This window comes from Rosa chinensis, chromosome 6 (genome assembly GCF_002994745.2).
Source record: "Rosa chinensis cultivar Old Blush chromosome 6, RchiOBHm-V2, whole genome shotgun sequence".
Lineage (NCBI taxonomy): Eukaryota > Viridiplantae > Streptophyta > Magnoliopsida > Rosales > Rosaceae > Rosa > Rosa chinensis.
Genome location: NC_037093.1, coordinates 615,818 through 637,332, shown reverse-complemented (window position 1 = coordinate 637,332; position 21,515 = coordinate 615,818). Strand labels below are relative to the sequence as shown.

The following is a 21,515-nucleotide window of genomic DNA, read 5'->3' as shown; positions in this document are numbered from 1 at the left end:
CCTAAAAATTTTAATTTACTTGCTTAATTTACTTGCTTATGATTTGCTTTAATTTTCTCTGATTTTTACCACAGACTTTTTAAAAAATTGCACCGACCATGTCATATGCTTTTATTAGGGCTTTGCTAGTGTTTTGATTTTAGCACCCTTCTTCAATCTTTTATAGCTTCTGTTTGAGCCCAAAAGTAAGTTTGGCAAAATCCTTTAGTGGGTCTGAGCCAGTGAGCCGATACTTGCGGCCCAAAATGGGATTACATGGACTTGGGTCGTGATGCTGCTTATCCCATATCTCATAAGGAGATATCATCATTAATTGCATGAAGATTTGAGCGCTTAGAAGGGCGCGAAGATATATTTGCACTTAATACGTGCGTATCCTACTGCTCGCATCCAGCGATCACGTCTAGGATTCTAAAAGGCAAAATGTTTCTCTGGCCGATACTTGCCTACATTCTAGCGACGACAGAGGCGGATAACATTAATTATCGCTTACGATAGATATCAAAACTATTAAGAGTTTTGATTTGATTCAAGGCCAATAACTGTGGCCTAAAATATAGTATTTCATTCCTATTTGGACAATGAATCTGCAATAGCCTATATATAGAGGCTAAAGACAATACAGAAAGACCTCTCTCAAATCAATCAATCCCAGCGATTACAAAGCCTCCCCGGAGCAAACCCTTAACCTCGTTGAAACCCGGTGACCGCCCGCCAGTCCTAGTCTCCTCGCGAGCCGACTGTCAGCCTCACCAGTTCAACCCGGCGACCGTACTTCCAGTCCTAGTCTCCCCAGGAGCCGACTGCGAGCACAACCGCCACTGTTACTTCCAGCGAAGCAAGGGTAACGCCCTCGCACCCAGCGAAGCTAAAGTCACGCTTTAGCAAACCCGTGCTTTTCTCAAACTTCCCAGTGATTGCTCTGCTCAGCCTCTCAACGTTGAGTATCGATTTGGTGAATGCAAAGAGACCACAACCAAAGCCCTTACCCACGTAAGGCAAGAAGTCCTTCTCCGGAAGGCAAGAAAAGAACCCTGTGACGAGGTTGGTGCTCTCCTCGTCCACAGCGCTTGAAGAAGAAGTCAGGTCACGGGACTACCCCAACGACTGCACCCCGCGGTGCTGGCACGCCTGCGCAACCACTCGCCCAAAAGAGACTGTTTGCACACCAGCTGGTTTTGGAGCCAAACATTTTGGCACGGTACTTCCAGTCCTAGTCTCCCCAGGAGCCGACTGCGAGCACAACCGCCACTGTTACTTCCAGCGAAGCAAGGGTAACGCCCTCGCACCCAGCGAAGCTAAAGTCACGCTTTAGCAAACCCGTGCTTCTCTCAAACTTCCCAGTGATTGCTCTGCTCAGCCTCTCAACGTTGAGTATCCATTTGGTGAACGCAAAGAGACCACAACCAAAGCCCTTACCCGCGTAAGGCAAGAAGTCCTTCTCCGGAAGGCAAGAAAAGAACCCTGTGACGAGGTTGGTGCTCTCCTCGTCCACAGCGCTTGAAGAAGAAGTCAGGTCACGGGACTACCCCAACGACTGCACCCCGCGGTGCTGGCACGCCTGTGCAACCACTCGCCCAAAAGAGACTGTTTGCACACCAGCTGGTTTTGGGGCCAAACATTTTGGCACGCCCAGTGGGACCACATACTAGGGTTTCTTTCTGAACGCAACCATTGGGAAGTCTAGCAATAACCCTTACCAAAAAGGCTACGCTAGCTGCCCAAAGCATAAGACCTCCAGCTACAGATCGCATTCTCGTGCGGACTGTCGTGGTCTATCTGAGGAACAAGTAACGCAACGATTCTCTCTGCAGGCTCAATCATCCAGTATGTCAACTTCGCAAGGTGAGAATCACTTGGCCGCAACTGAAGGTCAGAGCGTCAACACTAATCAGGCTAGCGAGCCTGTTAGTCCCTCCACTGTCAACGCTGTAGTGGAAGCGGAAGAGGCTTTTGTTTCGAAGCCTATCCCGGAGGGAGCAACCGTCGATGAGACTATCGCGATCCTTATGGAGAATGTCGATAACCATCGCAAGAAGATGGACGCGGATCTAGCCAGAGAAACCGCGAAATCAGAGAAGCTCCTCCGCGAGTTTGAACAGCGCATGACTCTTTATGCGGAGAATACCAGGCAGCAGGTCACACAGACAGAGAGCGCCTTGAAAGCGCAAGCTATAACTATCGCTGCCGCACAAGATGAGCGTCATAAGACAATTCTGAATGCTATAGCGGATCATTCCAAGCAAACCACATCGAACATTGCTGATCTCCGCAAGGAAGGGGCCAACTTGGCAACTGAAGTGGCTATGCAAAGAGCTGAATTGAACCATGCGAAGGAGGTAATGCACACGGCTTTAGGAGACCCTAATACCATCGTTGGTTCTCTTGGCCAGTCGTCCGGTTCAGGCAAGTACGTGCCACCAAATCAGCGCGACAAGGCCAACCAGAACGTCGGTTCTTCGTCGACGATGGCTGCTGCTACTCCATCGAAGAACAAGGAGCAGGCCTTGGTTATTCCTGGCGGTAAGGAAAAGGTTGCTTCATCAGGTGGACAGGCTGCCAGGAAGCATCAAGCCTCGAAAAGTACAGGAGCTGCGTCAGAACCTGCGACTTTAGTCCAGTATGACAGTGACGGAGCGGAAATAACATATCAAGAACTGCCAGGAAGCTATTATGCGCTCGACCAAACTGGCACTCCGGTCAAGATAACCGCTCTGTCAAAGGAAGAAATTCTTCCTGCAGTGACTCTCCCGCCAAAAACGGCTACCCGCACTGTACATGGCGGGGAAGGATCAACAATAGTAAACCAGATAGCCCCTGAGCAAACTGCTCACCGAGCTTTGGTGATACCCCCTCCACCTCCGGGTCTGGATTACGTGAGACGGGACGAGGTGGAGGAGATGATCAGAATGGCAAACCCTAGGGCCCAGCCAGATGGAGTGTACGAAGGACCTTTCCCGCCAAACATCATGCTCGCACCTTTCCCTCGAGGTTATAAGAACATTATTTTTACTACTTTTTCAGGGGAGGACACGGAAGATGCGGCCACTCATCTGGCCAGATTTAGGGTGCAATGCGGCCAATATCAGAACGATGACGTCCTCAAGTGCAGGATCTTTGGTACCTCCCTATCCGGCGCTGCCTTCAGATGGTTCTCTAAACTTAGGCCAGGGACAGTAACGGATTGGCCGGCGATGGAACTACTTTTCCGGGCAACTTTTGGGAATATTGAGCCTGAGGTAGATCTGGCCTCTCTTACTCAGATGGCCCAACAGCCCGCAGAATCAGCAGTCTCTTATCTTCAGCGCTTTCAAATCCAGAAAGCCAAACTGAACGTCATTCTGCCCGAGAAGGAGTTGGTCAAGTTGGCGGTTAAAGGCTTGGAACCCCGGCAAAGAAAGAAGCAGCATGGCAGCATGATACAGTCGATGGGGGAACTCATCACAGAAGTAGGCAGTTTTGAGCATCTCCTTCGAGAAACAGATGCAAGGAAGAACGCTTCTAAAGGAACGTATGTGCCCGGTAAACACCGTACGGTAGCGGCCCTGAGCTACCAGCCGACCACTTACGACCCTTATTATCACCGCGGTACGCCATAGATGAGCCAAGACGATGAAGATGAAGAGGATAATGATATAGCTGCCTATGAACTGACTGGGAAGAAAAGCTCATCTTTGAAACAGTTGAAGATGTCCAAGGAGCCTGTTAAGCTCAAGTCAATGGCTTTCACTAAGCCAGAGTTCGTGGCATATACCTACGATGCCAACAAAGCGCACGAGATTCTCGACGAAATGATTGCTGCGAAGATGGTAAAAACTGATTTTGGGCCGTTTCCGCGGCCAGAGCAGTTGAAAGGAAAGAAATACTGCAAGTTCCATAACCTGTGGAACCACAACACTGCGGACTGCGTAAAACTTAAGGACCAAATTCAGGTATGGCTTAATAACGGTAACTTGCAGGTCGAAGCTCCAGTCACCGCGACGGCACTAGTGGATGTGGACCCCTTCCCTGATACTGGGGTTAATATGGTCAACATAGACTGGAGCAGGAAGCAGCAACGGAAACCGACACTGGATTTGGCCCCAAGCGAACAGGGTTATAAATCCGCCGCAGGTGAGGCATCTGTTAAGGATAAAATTGCGACAACCAACCAGGCCTCACCTGTGGTTCTGTGTTCGCGATGTAAAGAGGAATGTGGTATCCAAACGCCGAATGAGGAAGCTGAGCAGACATTTCGCTTTGGTTCTCTACCACCAGTCAAGTGGACTTCCCCATCGCGGAACTATCAGCCTACCAGCCCGAGGGAACGGGAGAAAGTGACACCACCTCCTCCCAGAGATTCCAATTTATTCCTGAAACTAAAAGCAACTGCGAAAGAACCAGAGCGGGAAAAGGTCAGAAGTGACTGCAAAGATGTTTTGACCAAGCCCTACATACCACCTGCAGCAGCTAATCCCATCAAAGAAGATAGATGGTACACCAGGGAAAAGGGGAAGGCAGTGGAGATTAGCCCGTCCAGAAAGAGGAAGCTGCAGCGCCGTTTTGGTGAAGCCAAGCGCACTCTAGAGGCCTTAGACCAAGGCCTAATCAAACCTTCCCAATTGGTCAAGTCGCCTGAACGATACCAAAAAGAGCTTGAGGCACTGGCCGCTAAACCACTGAGACCTCTCCGTGGTCTTGACAAGCAAACAGATTCGCTAATGGGAGCTTCAAAGCCCAGTGTGTTTTGCAGGATTACTAAAGAGATCTTACCGCTGCCTACCCAAAGGAACAGCACGCCAACTCGGCGACCGCACGTTAGGCGCAGACTCTCCCATGAAGCACCGGCGGTCAAAGCTTCAGTCTTCGACAGATTGGGGGGCAAGGACAGAGTGGTTAGCACTTTGCAATGGCGACCTAAGAAAGTCCAAAGTGTGATCCTTTCCGCCCCAGAAGAAGGTAGGGAACCGGAAAACCCTAAGCCGTTGGTACTTGAGCAAGAAATCGAGTCACAAGGGCCTGAACACTGTCAGGTAGAAGGCCTTACAGAAGAGTCGCTGGTAGATCGCTTGGCTCGGCAGTTCCAGACTGATATCCCATTGGAAGAACCCAAGATTGATCTGGATGTCAACATGGAGGGGACTGAACCAGATAATGTTTCTTGCAACATGGTTTATGTGCTCCCCGCGAGATATGCCTTGCCGGTCGCTGCCCAGTGTTGCGTGGAGGAGACAGAAGAAGAGGGTGCGCAACCATTGCAGGTCACGTCCGCAGCCGCAACTCCGATAGAAGACGGAGCCTTACCAGAACCAGCGGGGGTTCCAGACAAAAGGTTGCTCATGCATTTCTCTAAGCCAACACCAGCCATGGTCCAACACATGCGGCCGCTATACATTACGGCAGATATCGGTGGTGTCAAAGTCAGCAAAATCATGATTGACACTGGAGCGGCCGTTAATGTTGTCACTACTCGGACCATGCACTTGCTTGGAATCAAGCGGGAGAAAATCCAATCCACATCTCTTGCGCTCAAAAACTTTGCAGGAACTGTCACCAAAACCCTAGGGCTATTGTTCTTGCGTATTAAAGTCGGACCAGCAGAGGGAGTCTATGCTTTATTCGTGACGGATTGTTATGCGGCCTACAGCGCCATTTTGGGCAGGGATTGGATCCATCGGAGTTACTGTGTTCCGTCGACACTTCACCAAGAGTTGGTTATGTGGAATAGAGAAACAGACACGGCAGAGGTGGTCCCAGCCGATCCCCGTCCGTTTCCAGTCTCCGCAAATTATGTAGATGCCAGATACTATTTGGAACCTATCACTCCATTGCAGGTTAGTGGCATCGACGATAAGGGCCGCCCCACAGGGGTGACGGCCTCTGAACTGGCACAGTGGGGTCTCACGCTCGCAAGAGAAGGCTTGGAGCGGCCCGGCCATGCTGTGCCCAAACCGTTAACTGATTAATGGATTACGACCTCACTGAGGAGGGACTGGAAGCCTTCCACTCAATACACGAGCGGTTGTCATCATACATGGTGGAAAAAGAGGCTTACGATCGCATCGCGACCTTAGAGGTCGTCAATGAAGAACTTGCTGATCCGGAGGATGACGAGGAAGTCTACATTCAGCTCGCTCCAGCGGCGCTGGACGATACACCTCCCAAGGTTAAAGACCCTACAGAGAAGGTCAACCTGGGTACGGTAAGCGAGCCTATGGAAGTATCCATCAGTGCTTACCTAGAGCCTAACGAGAAACAGAGGCTCATCGAATTATTGCTAGAGTTCAAGGATTGTTTCGCGGAGAAGTATGAGGACATGCCCGGCCTGTCACCAGACTTGGTTTGTCATCAATTACCAACTCTGGCTGAAAAGAGGCCCGTCAAGCAGGAGCCTCGACGAATGAACTCCGAGACCCAGATCTTGGTAAAGGAAGAGGTAGAGAAAATGCACAAGTCAGGCATCATACGGGTGGCCAAGTATAACCAGTGGCTATCTAATATAGTGCCTGTCCGGAAGAAAAATGGCAAGATAAGAGTCTGCGTTGATTATAGAGACTTGAATCTCGCCACACCTAAAGACGTTTACCCCATGCCGGTCGCGGATATGTTGGTGGACGCGGTGGCGGGCCATGAGCTGTTATCCTTCATGGACGGCACTGCAGGATATCACCAGATTCCGGTCGCTGAAGAAGACAGACACAAGACTGCTTTCCGCTGCCCTGGTTTCGTGGGAGTGTTTGAATATGTAGTCATGCCTTTTGGCCTGAAGAACGCCGGCGCGACGTATCAGAGAGCCATGAACCTGATCTTCCACGACATACTGGGAAAGGTGTTAGAGGTATACATTGATGACGTAGTCGTCAAGTCTCAGAAGCGAGGGAGTCACATCGCAGATCTCAGGAAAGTGTTTGAGCGCATGCGCCAACATAAACTCAAAATGAACCCGGCCAAGTGTGTGTTTGGAGTGTTAGCCGGAGACTTTCTGGGGTTTATAGTCCACCAGCGAGGAATTGAGGTCCCCGAGGACAAGGCAAGCGCAGTTATTCATGCATCTCCCCCACGGACGAAGAAGGAATTACAGCGTCTTTTGGGTAAGATTAACTTTCTACGGCGTTTCATCTCTAATTCTGCAGGGAAAATCCAGCCCTTCTCACCGTTGCTGGGACTACAAGGACAGAATGAATTTGTGTGGGAATCCAAGCATCAGGAGGCTTTCGATAGTATCAAGGCCTATTTAGCAAGCCCACCAGTCTTGGTTCCCCTAGACCCGGAGTCCCGTTAAAACTGTATATCTCAGCAGCCGCCGCCTCCATTGGTAGCCTGCTCGCTCAGGACGATGAGGACGGCATCGAGCACGCTGTGTTTTATCTCAGCCGTGTACTGACAGATTGCGAGACAAGGTATACCCCCATGGAAAAGCTGTGCTTAACCCTATACTTTTCGGCGTGCAAGTTGCGACATTACATGTTATCCTTTACTACTTGCATCATCGCTCAGACCGATTTGGTCAAATATATGTTGTCCCGGCCTATCTTGAGAGGCCGCATTGGCAAATGGGTATTGGCACTTTCAGAGTTTTCGCTCCAGTATGTACCCCAGAAGGCGGTCAAAGGGCAGGCTATCGCAGACTTTCTAGCACATCATCCCCAGCTAGAAATACCCGTACTGAAAGAGCTAGAAATTGCCTGCAACGCCACGACTCGACCAGATAAAGCATACATTCCTGAATACGAGGTCTGGTATCAGGCTACTATTTTTCTACAACCCTGGGTGTTATTCTTTGATGGCTCACGAACAGATGCTCTGGCCGGCGCAGGGATTGTTTTGGAGAATCCTGCCGGTGACCGTTTCTCTTATTCTTTCCAGTTCACGTTCCAATGTACTAATAATCAGGCTGAATATGAAGCTCTCATCATTGGACTCGAAGTCCTGTTGGAAATGGGCGTCCGGGACGTTCAGATTCGCGGAGATTCTCAGCTCGTGATCAATCAGCTTCTGGAAAAATATCGCTGTACGAGTTGGCTGCTCATCCCCTACTTGAGCCGCGCCATTGAGCTTCTGGACCAATTTACAGATGTTGGTATGGAACATATACCACGTGAACGTAACTTTGCTGCCAATGAGCTCGCTCAGCTGGCTACAGGCATTAGCTTGAAATACGGCGTGCGCGAGTGCATTCTGAAGGTTGAGCGCCGTACACTACCTTCGTGGCTTGCTCGCCCTGATCCTCCAGATGAGCCCGTGGTTGCGGTACTCGAGCCCATTGATGTTGATTGGCGGATCCCACTGGTTGAATACCTCAAACGACCAGACTCCAGCGCTGATAGGAAAATTCGTTTCCTCGCATTGAATTACTTCCTTAGAGGTGATGAACTGCACAGACGTGGCGAAGATGGTATAGATTTTCGATGCGTCTACGGTCGCGAAGCCAAAAGATTGATGCGCGAGGTGCACACGGGGATATGTGGATCTCATCAAGCCGGACCTAAGATGCGTTGGCTCCTCAGACGTCATGGTTATTATTGGCCCAGCATTTTGAAGGATTGTATTGCATTCGCCAAAGGCTGTGCGGATTGTCAAGCACACGGTCCTGTCCAGCATGTTCCTAACATCCCTATGCAACCTATCATTAAACCTTGGCCTGCGCGAGGCTGGGCGCTGGACTTGATCGGGATGATCCATCCTCATTCTTCCCTACAGCACAAGTTTATCATTGTCGCCACTGATTACTTCACGAAATGGGTTGAAGCAGAACCTCTAAAGGAGGCCTCCGGCACTACCATTCGCCAGTTTATTTTCCGTAATATTCTCTGCAGGTTTGGCATACCTGAAGTGCTGGTGTCGGACAGGGGGGCAGCGTTCATGGGAGGCCCGTTGAAGAGCTGGTGCATGACTTTGGCATTCAGTTCACCCATAGTACTCCATATTATGCTCAATCTAATGGCCAGGCGGAGGCAAGCAACAAGATAATCATCACCTTACTAAAGAAGATGTTGGTGGAGAATCCTAGACAGTGGCACGATACTTTGTACGAGACACTTTGGGCCTATCGCACTTCTAAACGTAACCCCACCGCCACGATGCCGTTCGCGCTTATGTTTGGACATGACGCTGTCTTACCATTAGAAATTAATGTGCATTCCTTACGAGTCCAAGAACAGCATCATTTGATTGGTGAGGACTATGTTCAAGCAATGTGGCAGGAGCACGAAGACTTAAGCGAGCAGCGCTTGGCCGCTTTGGACAATTTGGTGATGGACAAGCAGCGTATCGCCCGCGCCTATGACAAGAGGACGCGGGGTCGCAGTTTCAAAGACGGTGACCTCGTTTGGAAGGCCATTTTACCCCTGGGTGAAAAGGTCACCGGTCACGGTAAATGGACGCCGCGATGGGAGGGACCCTTTGTTATCCACCGAATATTGGAGCGCGGTGCTTTTCACCTCAAAGACATCGACGGCGCTATCCATCGCAACCCTATTAACGGTCGGTTTTTGAAAAAATATTATCCCAGTGTCTGGGAGTTTGACGATCCTCCCGATTCTGTTTTTACTCCGACTGGGGGGCAACCTTAATCTTCATCGGCTCGCAGCGTTATGGTTATTCGGCCTTTTCTCTGTGGCCTTTCTGTTTTGTTTCTGCTCCCCGCTGAACATTGGGGGGCAACATCTCAATATCTATTAGGGCCTACACAAGAGGCTTCATTTTAAGAACCTATACAAGAGGTTTTGTTTATGATTATAGTTCATGTTATCAGTTACTAGGTTGTTATTCATGATCTTGACAAAACGTGTTAAGAATAAATACAAAGGCCTATACAAGAGGCTTTCATTTTGGATTATTTAAATCGAGCATTTTTATTCATAAAGTGGCTTTGCGGCCAGAAGCATACAACAGAATAGAGCAATACAGGTTCACATGCGAGCTACAGACATGAAAGTTTAAAGTGTTCGCCGTGGCCGTGTGGAGAAGGATCTAGACGCTACCACCTCAGAGCATTCTTCCCCTATGATCAGATCCTCCTCCCATCTAAGTCGCCGCTGCTGTCATCGATGCTGGAGGAAGAAGGAAAAAGAGGGCCTTCACTCCCCTGCTGGGGCCTCTCCTCCAGGCGGAGTTGGGCTCCAGAGCAGGCGGGACTCACAACCACATCTACCTCCTGGGGTAAATCAGAAAGTGCGTGCCCAGGCCCCAGAGATAGACCGCGGAGGCAGAAAGGAAAGCCTCAAAGTGGCCTTCCTCCCCTCCTCCGTTTGCTCCGCGCAGGCAATCTGAAAAGTTGGACTCCTCAGAATTTGGTTCTGCCGCGTTAGGAGCGCGGCGTGTTCTTCGGTTTAACTGAGACTGGCAAGTTCATCCAGATTTTCAGTAACCAAAGACACGCCGCTGGACCTGAGATTAGGCCATGAGGCCTAACCAGGTCTTGAGATTAAGCCATGAAGCCTAAGAATCTGTGGCTAAGGGTGAGATTACGGTGGGAAGACTTTAGAAAATGGAGGAAAAGCAACAGGGCTGGCGAGTTCATCTTTGGAAGAAACATGGTGGTTGGGTTATCGCTCTTCTCTGGCAGCTGGTATTTATAGGGTTGATCTCACACCGTGCGGTAGGCAGTTGAGACGCTTTCAACGCCATCAATAAGAGAATCAATGCGGTTAAATGCGATTATCTCGGAAATGGAAGATATTGAAAACGCGTGGGAAGCAGGACGGTCTCCAAGAAAGCAACCGCCCAAATTAGGATTATCTTTTCAACGGTCTTGCTTTTCATTAATTGGCAAACCTTAAGTGATATTTGGGCCGAACAAAGCGGGCTGAATATTGTATATATTAAACATATCCTTATACAAAGTAAAATGGGCCTAAAACAGGAGGCCTAAAGTTTTCGACCCGCATGGGTCAAGCGAAGCAAGTGCTCATCCAGACGAAAGCTAGCGTCGGCAGCAGCGTGCTCTGCTTGTCGAACTGCTTCGCGCGCTTGAGCCAAGTTCTGAGACATTGCTTCTAGCGCCGTTAGGGGTTGTTCTATCTGAGGCTCCTCCTGCGCCAGTTGGGCTGTGACCGTCACTAGTTGGGCCTGGGCTTCGATTAGTTGGGTTTGGAGATCCTGAATGTGGGTCCGAAGGTGGTTCTGTGAGATTCTCAGATCCCTAACGCGAATCGCTTGATCGCTTAGAGAGTCGCGAGATACTTCTGCTTGTTGTGCAAGGCCGTGATAGTGAACCTGAACCTGCCTGGCCTGCGCGGCCGCGGTCGTCCTATCTTTGATCCTTGCAGGAAGATTTTGCAAGAGCTCATATACTTCAACGAATTCATCTTCAGCGATGGCGCGTTCGCGGCGAAGTACCATCAGATATTCTTGAGCTCTGGCAGCTGCGCCCGGCAGTAAAATGTCAGGACCCAGGAGTCGCTGCAGATTGTCCCTCGCTTCATCCGCGACCCTCGGGGGAGCCACTTCGAGTACGCGAACAAGTCTTTCCAGCCTATTAGGAGGCTCAGGAGGAGGAACTGCAGCGATGATGTCTGCGTCAGCGGTAGCAGCAGCAGGGCCTACTTGAGGTTCGATGGTCGGGGCCGCAACTTGTTCTGGTACTGCATCCATATCAGCAACTATCTCTGGAATCTGGGGGGCAGGTTCTTGATTCGCCATGCCGTCATCAGCAGGCTCAGCAGGGTCAGGGACAGCGACCTCCTCAACAGGGACGTCACTCTGCAAAAGGAAAGACGGTCAGGTGTACAAGAAGACTAAGAACTAAGGCACCAATTTTCAATTAAGAATACCTCTGCCACAGGACCCTCGCATGAGACGTTTACTGGCATGGATTCCTGAGCTTCCTCATCAGGATTGCGATCAGGTGATGCGAGTGCTGGTGGTTGTGTAGCGAGCAGTTCCTCAGTCGATGCGTCCGGAAGGGGCGCATTCTCTTCCGTTTCATCGGAACTATCTTCTATGATCTGTACAGGGATAGAGGCTGAGCCGCCATCAGTGCTGATGGGAGGTGGAAGATTTTCAGGTCCCACGGATGTTGGCGCTCGCGAAGCGTTTGTCCCTTGAGCGGCGGATGAAGAGCCTTCTCCGGCATGGTTGGATGGTCTGCGACGAACCTGTAAAGGAGAAGGGTGTGAAACATGGGCAGAGACAGGGATAATTTCTAACATAGGCTCTTTGTTTCTTACCAGCCGGTCGGCCATCGGTTCATCTTCTTCCCAGGTGCCAGTATGAGCATCTGAGCGACTACGCTTGCGGGCTATAGCAGCCACGACCTGGGAGAAGCGAGAGATTAGCATTCAAATCACAAAGTTGGTCCTGAAGACAAAGGGTGCTTACGGTTTGTAGATCGTCGTCATCAGAAGAGGAAGAAGAGCCCTCAGCTGTAGCTTCAGCAAGTACTGCTTTTTGTTTTCCAGTCTGTCCAGCGGCCGGTGAAGCATAGTTTGTGCGGCGGCCAGGGCGCGGCGCACTCCCCTAATACAAACAAGAATGAGTAAATGAAACAAAGAAGGAGTCTGCAGAAATTAGAGTTGCAGTACTTACTTCCGGAGGTGGTTCAAGAATTACGATGCCAGCCTGGGCCGGGCGAGGAACTCGCGTAGGCCTGACCACTTGGAGGGGTCGAGGCCTGTTGGCGTCTTCAGAAAAGCGAGCGAGCACTTCAATATCAGTGGGGTATGGGTTCCTGAGCTCGCCAAAGAGAGTAGCGAAGAGTTCGTCATCTGGTTGAGTCCAGCAGTTAACAGAGACTTCTTTCCACCAAATCTCATACCCTTCTTCAGTTCCGTCGACAGCCTCTAGGCTTTGGGCCCAATCGGGAAGGTCGACCAGCACGAGCATACTTTGTGCCGGTGGGGGCCCGGAAGGTGGACCGAATCTTCTCCAGGAAGTGTTGTAGTTCCAGGCATCATACGGAGGGATTGGTACCAATTGGACAAGGCCAAATTGGCGGGCGAAATGGTTAGGAGCGTAGAGCTCATAGCTGAGTTCCTCGGTAGCGAGCCGAATGTCTGAACAAGAGATGGCGCGGCGGAACGCCAGGCGAGCGCGGTCGGGATAACGAGGATCGCCAGGGAGGAATCCATATTGTAACACAGAAGGGAATCGTCTCCCCAGAATTAAATCACAGTATGGCATGTCGTCTAGCAAGTACAGATAAGAAAAGCATTCAGAGTAGGGGGAGATGAGTACTTGTCCTCGCAACAAAACCATCGACCTAACAGTTGATCGACCGGCGGAGATAGCAGGATATCTTCGCGGCGGAAGAATGGGAAGTAGGTCTGGATCCAGAAGTCCAAGATCCAGAAGGGTCCGGAAATGTTGGTCTCAAAGGGGTGCATCGTCGCTTGGTACAGCATGCGATAAATAGCGCCCAAGACCGGTTGTCCGAGCCCGATGTTGCGGCCGTTGTAGAGAGCCGTTGCTAAATAGGTCCAGGTACCAGTGGGCTTGCAGGAGGAGGTGCAGAATACGAATTTACAGAGCCAATACTCAAGGAAAGCGATTCCTCCGGTCGCATTGTGTTCCCGGCTGTAATATGCCAGCCATCTTGGGTATGAACCACTATGAGCGCTGCGGCCTTGCTGGGCCATGGTCAAAGTGAAATTGGTCGAGTCAAATTGACCATGCACATACGGCTCGCCATCGATGGGAAGGCCAGTGATGGCAAGGATGTCCAACAGGGTAATGCTCATTTGACCAAATCTGAAGTCAAATGTGTTGGTGGAGGTATTCCAGAAACAGAGGAAAGCAGCAAGTGGCGAGCGATTACCACCGCGAGGAAGGTGGAAGCACAAATCAATAGCATGGGTGATACCCGCAGCATTCCAGCGACCTAGATCTCGCGCCCGCGCCTCGCGATACCAAGAGGTTTCCTGCGCACTAATGGAGGATGGCCAATTCCCTATCTTGGCTCGATGGTTTTGGACACCCCAACCGCTAAAGTCTCCGGGAGTCCTTCGGAGGACTAGAATGGGCCGTCGGACAGGAAGACCGTACATAGCGATAGCATCGTTTGGGATAACACCTTGCGGTGCTGGGCCTAATCCGGTGTGGTGATTGGAAAAACGAAGGAGTAGGGGTCGGTGAATAGTGGTCTCTAGATGAATGCGAGCCCCGATACTGGTGCCCCAGGTCCGAGCAGCCATTTCGTTCAATTCTTCTTCCTGATCGACGACAATTTTCTTAGGGGGAGCCATTTCTGGGTCGTTTGCAAAGAAGATAGAGCAGAGATGAGTGCGGCTGTGAGTTTAAATAAAGAATTTTGTGAGGGAAACGATGCGACAGAAAGCGTTTCACAAATGAAGGGACGTGACCCTTATTAATGGTATCGTTTCAAGCGACCGACGCTTCTTTCTAAGTCCCCTTCAATCAGTTGCATTTTAGCAGGCCTGATTTCGGGGCCTGGGGGGCAATGTTTGAGCCCAAAAGTAAGTTTGGCAAAATCCTTTAGTGGGTCTGAGCCAGTGGGCCGATACTTGCGGCCCAAAATGGGATTACATGGACTTGGGTCGTGATGCTGCTTATCCCATATCTCATAAGGAGATATCATCATTAATTGCATGAAGATTTGAGCGCTTAGAAGGGCGCGAAGATATATTTGCACTTAATACGTGCGTATCCTACTGCTCGCATCCAGCGATCACGTCTAGGATTCTAAAAGGCAAAATGTTTCTCTGGCCGATACTTGCCTACATTCTAGCGACGACAGAGGCGGATAACATTAATTATCGCTTACGATAGATATCAAAACTATTAAGAGTTTTGATTTGATTCAAGGCCAATAACTGTGGCCTAAAATATAGTATTTCATTCCTATTTGGACAATGAATCTGCAATAGCCTATATATAGAGGCTAAAGACAATACAGAAAGACCTCTCTCAAATCAATCAATCCCAGCAATTACAAAGCCTCTCCGGAGCAAACCCTCAACCTCGTTGAAACCCGGTGACCGCCCGCCAGTCCTAGTCTCCTCGTGAGCCGACTGTCAGCCTCACCAGTTCAACCCGGCGACCGTACTTCCAGTCCTAGTCTCCCCAGGAGCCGACTGCGAGCACAACCGCCACTGTTACTTCCAACGAAGCAAGGGTAACGCCCTCGCACCCAGCGAAGCTAAAGTCACGCTTTAGCAAACCCGTGCTTCTCTCAAACTTCCCAGTGATTGCTCTGCTCAGCCTTTCAACGTTGAGTATCGATTTGGTGAACGCAAAGAGACCACAACCAAAGCCCTTACCCGCATAAGGCAAGAAGTCCTTCTCCGGAAGGCAAGAAAAGAACCCTGTGACGAGGTTGGTGCTCTCCTCGTCCACAGCGCTTGAAGAAGAAGTCAGGTCACGGGACTACCCCAACGACTGCACCCCGCGGTGCTGGCACGCCTGCGCAACCACTCGCCCAAAAGAGACTGTTTGCACACCAGCTGGTTTTGGAGCCAAACAGCTTCATTAGATTGAAAGAGATATCTGTTCAGAAAAATCTTCTAATCATTAATGGATATGAAAATCAGTAATCACACTTTTTAGAAATTTTCTAATTTTCTAATTTTTTTGGTACTTTTCATAACAAGATTAACATGGATGAATATACCTCAGTGACTAACTTAAACACATGACTCACCGTAAATTATTACAAACAATTAGGTAATGAAAACAGACATTATATACCTTATGAAGTTATGTATTTGGTTGTAACCAACGACCAAAATTGGCAAATCCATATTCTACTTGGTTCTTCTTTTTCTCACGCGTAGTCAAACTCACTGGTAAAGCAGTTGGCCCCATGCATTATACTTCCCAAGTCCTGCGGTGGGTAGTTCAACAACATCGAATCCTCGGCCCTTATAATCTGCAGACCGAAACATCCACACATGCATCTCCTTTTTCCTTGGACAAACAAGACACGACAGAAATCAAGCAGAAAATGGCAAACAACACAGTTGCGCCTCTGATGATGATGGTCGTCATCTCCTTGGTGATGGCATTCACAGAAGCCAAGTGGGCCGAGTCAGTAGAGGCCAAAAAGGAAGCGACGCCGTCGGAGACAGTAACCAACCTCCAGTTCTTCTTCCACGACACAGTCAGTGGGAAGAACCCTAGTGCCGTACGTGTGGCTCAAGCCTCCAACACCAATAAGTCTCTGACACTTTTTGGGGCTTTACTCATGGCCGATGACCCGCTCACCGAGACTCCCGACCCCAATTCCAAGCTCGTGGGTCGGGCACAAGGGCTATACGGGTCATCCGGCCAGCAGCAGCTTGGCCTGATTATGGCTATGAGCTTTGCGTTCACGGATGGTCCATACAGTGGTAGTTCCATTAGTATATTTGGTAAAAACCCGGCACTGAACCCAGTTCGAGAGTTGCCGGTTGTGGGTGGAACTGGGGTGTTCCGGCTGGCTCGTGGATATGCAATTGCCCATACTCATTGGTTTGATCTTAGTGGTGATGCAATTGTAGGATACAATGTCACTGTGATTCACTAGAGCTACTGTACGATTTTCTGTTTCAGATTTCCTTTCATTTGTTGGGTAAATTTGAACTTGAATCTATTGCATATTGTTTGCTCTAATGTTGTATGATCTCTTCTATGAATTTAGTCTATGATATGTAATATGGCTTAGACAGTTTCTGTTATGTAGCACTTTCATTGGAAGCTCTTTTGTTTGAACCACATCTTCTTAGTAAATATTTTCGGTAGTTTTTGCAAAAGTACTTGAAGTGCTTCTTCTAGGGAACTAATGAGCCATGCCAAGTATTTCTATGAAAAACAATAAATTTTACAACTCAAAAAACGCGTCAAATAATTTCAAAAAAAAAAAAACTAAAATTTGTAAATTAGCAAACAGAGTTGATCTCTTTTAACGAACAAAATAATCATGTTTTCTTTTTAACCTAATATAACCAGCAGCAAATACAGGCCAATGATTTGAAACCACTTAGCCCTACAAGGCCTTGTGGCAGAATTTGTCCCTCAATTAATCAACAAATCATTTTGTTTTCCACATGTTTTCCTAAATAATCTATGTTCTTTTAATTCTCTACTGTCCACCCGCATATCTTTTTCGTGCAACAGTTCATAACTTCATATCTTTCTGCTTTCTTTGGTTGTGGAACAGAGCACAAGTCACACAAGTTCTGTTGGCCTCATCATCATGGTATTTCTCACTTTCAGTTGAATATATTTGTTGTCTGCGCTTCACATATTGTATGGGACCGGTTTTGCACTTTTCAATAGCTTTGAAGAGCTAATTAAGAGTGAATTTTTTTTTTTTTTTTTTTTGCTAGAGAATTAGAGTTAAATTAAATATCAAAATTTTGCTCTGAGGTTGATTAAGAATCAAGTTTGTGAGTCACCAAGTGCTATATTAATATATATTATTTGGATATGTTGATTGTTGAGAGTATGACTCCTACAGCGCACGCGCGTATTTTTTTCGTGCTACAATTCATATCTTTCTACTAGCTAGACCCAACTCGCTTAAATAGGAAGCTGCAAGTCCAACACCACCAACTTGTCACAGATCACACTGCCATCACATCACCACGGGCGCCTACCGTCGATTGAACCTGTCATAATTAATTTTCATCATAGAACAAATCAGTTTCCCCTAAATCCAAAATACTAGAGAATTCAATATAACAAAAAGAAGAGAACAATACCTTGCATTAATTCTTGATTCTTCAATCCCATCAATAACAAACCTCACCCACCAATTTCAATTCTGCTCACCACTAAAACAAGAACAATGGTAAATCAACACACAAAACCACATCGTTCACCCTCTCAAATTAGTCCCTAGTGTTTTAAGGGGGATGATTCAGTGCACTGACGTGCACTTGCACTTACATAAATGGATGGTTAGAATATATTAAATACACTCTTAGGTTATTAATAAAAATATTAATTATAAATATCAAGGGTTTAGATCATCTTATAAGTGTTAGGTCATTTGCACCGTCGGTGCATAGAATAATTTTCAGTGTTTCAATCACCCAAATTGGCACCATAGTGTTCCAATCCCATAAAGAAAAAGTACGTGAATTTTTCATTTGGGTCTGTATAGTTAATTTTGTTTTTTTTTTTTGTTCTTTCTCTCACGAGTAATATCAAACTCTCTAGGAAGAAGATGGCCCCATATAGGAACTTGCACACTCCATAAACTTTCCCGTGATTTAAGACCTCTTTGCGGACCACAAATATCCCACGCGTCCCAGACGTACATCATCTCCTTTTTCTTTGGACAGTTGAAAGCTAGAGAAAAATCAGATCCAAATGGCAAACACAGCTCTACATCTGGTGCTGATGGTGTTCATCTCCTTGGTGGTGTCCTTCACTGAAGCGAAGTGGGCTGAGTCCGTGGAGGCAACAAAGGAAGCGACGCCATCGGAGACAGTAACCAACCTCCAGTTCTACTTCCACGACACAGTCAGTGGGAAGAACCCTAGTGCCGTACGTGTGGCTCAAGCTTCCGACACCGAAAAGTCTCCGACACTTTTCGGGGCTTTACTCATGGCTGATGACCCGCTCACCGAGACTCCCGACCCCAATTCCAAGCTCGTAGGCCGGGCACAAGGGCTATACGGGTCATCCTGCCAGCAGGAACTTGGCCTGATTATGGCCATGAGCTTTGCGTTCTCGGACGGTACGTACAATGGTAGCTCCATTAGTATTTTTGGAAAGAACCCGATCACGAACCCAATTCGGGAGTTGCCGGTTGTGGGTGGAACTGGGGTTTTCCGGTTGGCTCGTGGCTATGCAATTGCCCATACGCATTGGGTAAATGCCACAGCTGGCGATGCAGTTGTTGGATACAATGTCACTGTAGTTCACTAGAGCTAGCTCTTTGAACTTTTCTTTTAGTTTTCCTATCATTTGTTGGGTCGATTTAAACTGAGTTGCTTGTTGTGCTTTAAATTTCTGTGTTGTTCCTTTTTATTTATATCATCTCTTTTATGATCATTCAGTGTCAATATATGTCATCTTGTGTGTATTTTCCTATCATTTGTTGGGTCCGTTTAAACTGAGTTGCTTGTTTTGCTTTAAACTTCTATGATGTTCCTTTTTACTTATCTCATCTCGATCTCCTAAGATCATTTAGTGTCAACATATGTCATCTTCTGCTTATCAAAAAAAAAAAACATATGTCATCTTCTGTGTATTTTCCTTTCATTTGTTGGGTCAATTTAAACTGAGTAGCTTATTTTGCTTTAAATTTCTGTGATGTTCCTTTTTACTTTTCTGATCTTTCCTATGATCATTTGGTGTCAACACATGTCATCTTGTGTGTATTTTCCTTTCATTTGTTGGGTCAATTTAAACTAGTTGCTTGTTTTGCTTTAAATTTCTGTGATGTTCTTTTTTACTTATTTCATCTCTCTTATGATCACTTAGTGTCAATATATGTCATTTTGTGTATTGGGGTCTAATGACATAATACCATTACTGTACTTATTTTAGCATAATATATTTCGGTTGATGATTTAAATATTCTATATTCAATGTATTTAATAAATTATGTGAAATTTCACTTTATTCTTCTAGTTCGATCTCTTTTGTTTAATAAATAAAAATTATTACAGCAGATCGAATCTCTATCCTAACTATAAATTCTAACATAATTCCCTACTCCACACCCCGCTTCAACTAATCGGGCTCAAAATTCTCAATTTCCACCAATTCCCAATCAATCATTTTCATTTAAAAATGCATATTTTGCCTCACCACTTTGCATGAATCACTAGATGAATGGAGGTGACCATTCAGTCTATTTTGGTTGATGAATAAAGGTGATTGGATCGTGCAAAGAGAACCAATTAGCCTCAATTTTTTATGATATTGAATGATTCGTCCCCAGAAAATACCCCATATATCGATCGAGCTCATCATGAAATATCTTCCTTCATTTTTTTTGTGTTCCCATGCATAATAAGTATATATGTTTTGTACTTTGTAATAACTTTGAAGAGACATTTAACTCTCAAATCAAAAAATCATGCAAATTTTTTGCCTTCATAGAGACAACACTAATATCATCTTCTGTTAGGTAGAGAAATCATTTCGTGATTTTAGCCTGCATCGATCAAGAGTGGCATGCAATTCCTGTAATGAGTTGTACGTGTTCGTATTTCATGTGTTACGTTTATAAACCCTAATATCCGATTAGTTTTTTTTTTTTTAATCCGATTAGTTTGATTAATTATATCAAATAATAATCTCAATACTACTCTAATTTTCTTATGTTAATATCAGCATCATTCTTTTATTTGTATATACAGTTTGGTTGTAAAAATATAACAAATGTGGATTATATATATGCATAGTCTAGAGAACTTCGACGGAGATGTCCGAACTCATTTGGACAGGACTCACAGGAGTATAGAGTATTATCCCTAGCTAGTAAGACTACTATGAGCCAATCGGACTCTTAATTCTGGTCGTTAAACCAAAGCCACCATTGTTATATCTAAAGGAGCTTGTCCTGTATCTGCTTTACTGGTAACTCAATTCCTTTCACTTTTTAACAATTATGCCAAAGCACACCATTATTTGTTTTCCTCTTTTTTTCGTCTTTATGTCACTTTTCTAGTCCTACCCTACTATAGAATAGCGACCATATGACCAACAGGCATGAGCCAACTAGACAACTAGTAGTTTCGTGGCCTGCATATGTATTACTTTTGGGTAGTGCTTACGGTAGAAAACAAGCAGATAAGATTGATGCTTCCACAGGTTCCCTGTAAAGTGCCTCCAAAGCCTTTCATTTGCTTTGCTCACAAAAAGAAAAATGAAGGTAAAGTTTTTCTTCATTAGCCTTATTCATGCCATTATTCTTAGTGCGCAGCAGCGTCATCATTGAAGAGAACAGAGAAATTGACCACTGGTTTCAAAAGCAAAACCGAAGCTGACCCAACTCCATTTCTACTTTCACGACACAGTTTCAGGGCCGGCCCAGACGGCAGTTATGGCAGTCCCACCACCCAAGACTGTCAAGCCATCCACCACCTTGTTTGGACAAGTCACCATGTTTGACGACCCGCTAACCAAGGGACCCGAACTCACGTCCAAGAGCTCTTAGGTGGAGGCCAGGGGCTATAGCATCCCAAGAGGGAAATCAGTCTACTTATGGCTGTGACCTTTGTTCTCAGTAGTGGGAACTGGGAAGCACAATGGCAGCAGTTTCACTATCTTGGGGCGCAATGCAGTGGAACATTCCCCGCGAGAGTTTCCGATTGTAGGTGGAACCGGAAATTTCCGATTGGCCCGAGGGTTTGCCATTGCAAAGACTTTTCTTGTTAATTCTAGTGTTGCTGTCGTGGAATATAAATGTTGCAATTATGCATTATTGAACGCAAGAATGAAAATGGTCGGTGTGGTTCGTTTTCAAATGAATGAATGTGGTTTAGTCTTTGTGTTGGTCAAGCATGTTCCTAATAATTGCGATGAGTTAGTCCAGATATGGTAGGTGGAAACTGATAAAGTGAAAGATTAGAGGGACCCGAATGTGTGTGTGTATATAAAATATATTCTATGCTAAGCACAGAAGCACTTCTTTAGAT

The 21,515-nt window shown here is 47.0% G+C and overlaps 2 protein-coding genes across 3 annotated transcripts; both read left to right on the top strand.

The window, feature by feature from the left end:
• The first annotated feature begins 15,796 nt into the window (after nt 1-15,796).
• On the top strand, nt 15,797-16,644 carry LOC112174512 (dirigent protein 23). Its single transcript, XM_024312294.2, has one exon. It carries the CDS (start codon nt 15,881-15,883, stop codon nt 16,439-16,441), a length of 561 nt encoding a protein of 186 aa, XP_024168062.1. The 5' UTR covers nt 15,797-15,880; the 3' UTR covers nt 16,442-16,644.
• Nucleotides 16,645-18,112: 1,468 nt separating this feature from the next.
• On the top strand, nt 18,113-21,394 carry LOC112172847 (dirigent protein 23). 2 transcript variants are annotated; one of them, XM_040507617.1, is made up of 2 exons: nt 18,113-18,831; nt 18,862-21,394. In XM_040507617.1, the coding sequence occupies exon 1, from the start codon at nt 18,232-18,234 to the stop codon at nt 18,790-18,792; it is 561 nt and encodes a 186-aa protein (XP_040363551.1). In that variant the 5' UTR covers nt 18,113-18,231; the 3' UTR covers nt 18,793-18,831; nt 18,862-21,394. The 2 variants fall into 2 exon arrangements, with proteins under 2 accessions (XP_040363551.1, XP_024166110.1); XM_024310342.2 differs by having other exon boundaries at nt 18,114-18,836; nt 18,867-21,394.
• Nucleotides 21,395-21,515: the final 121 nt, after the last annotated feature.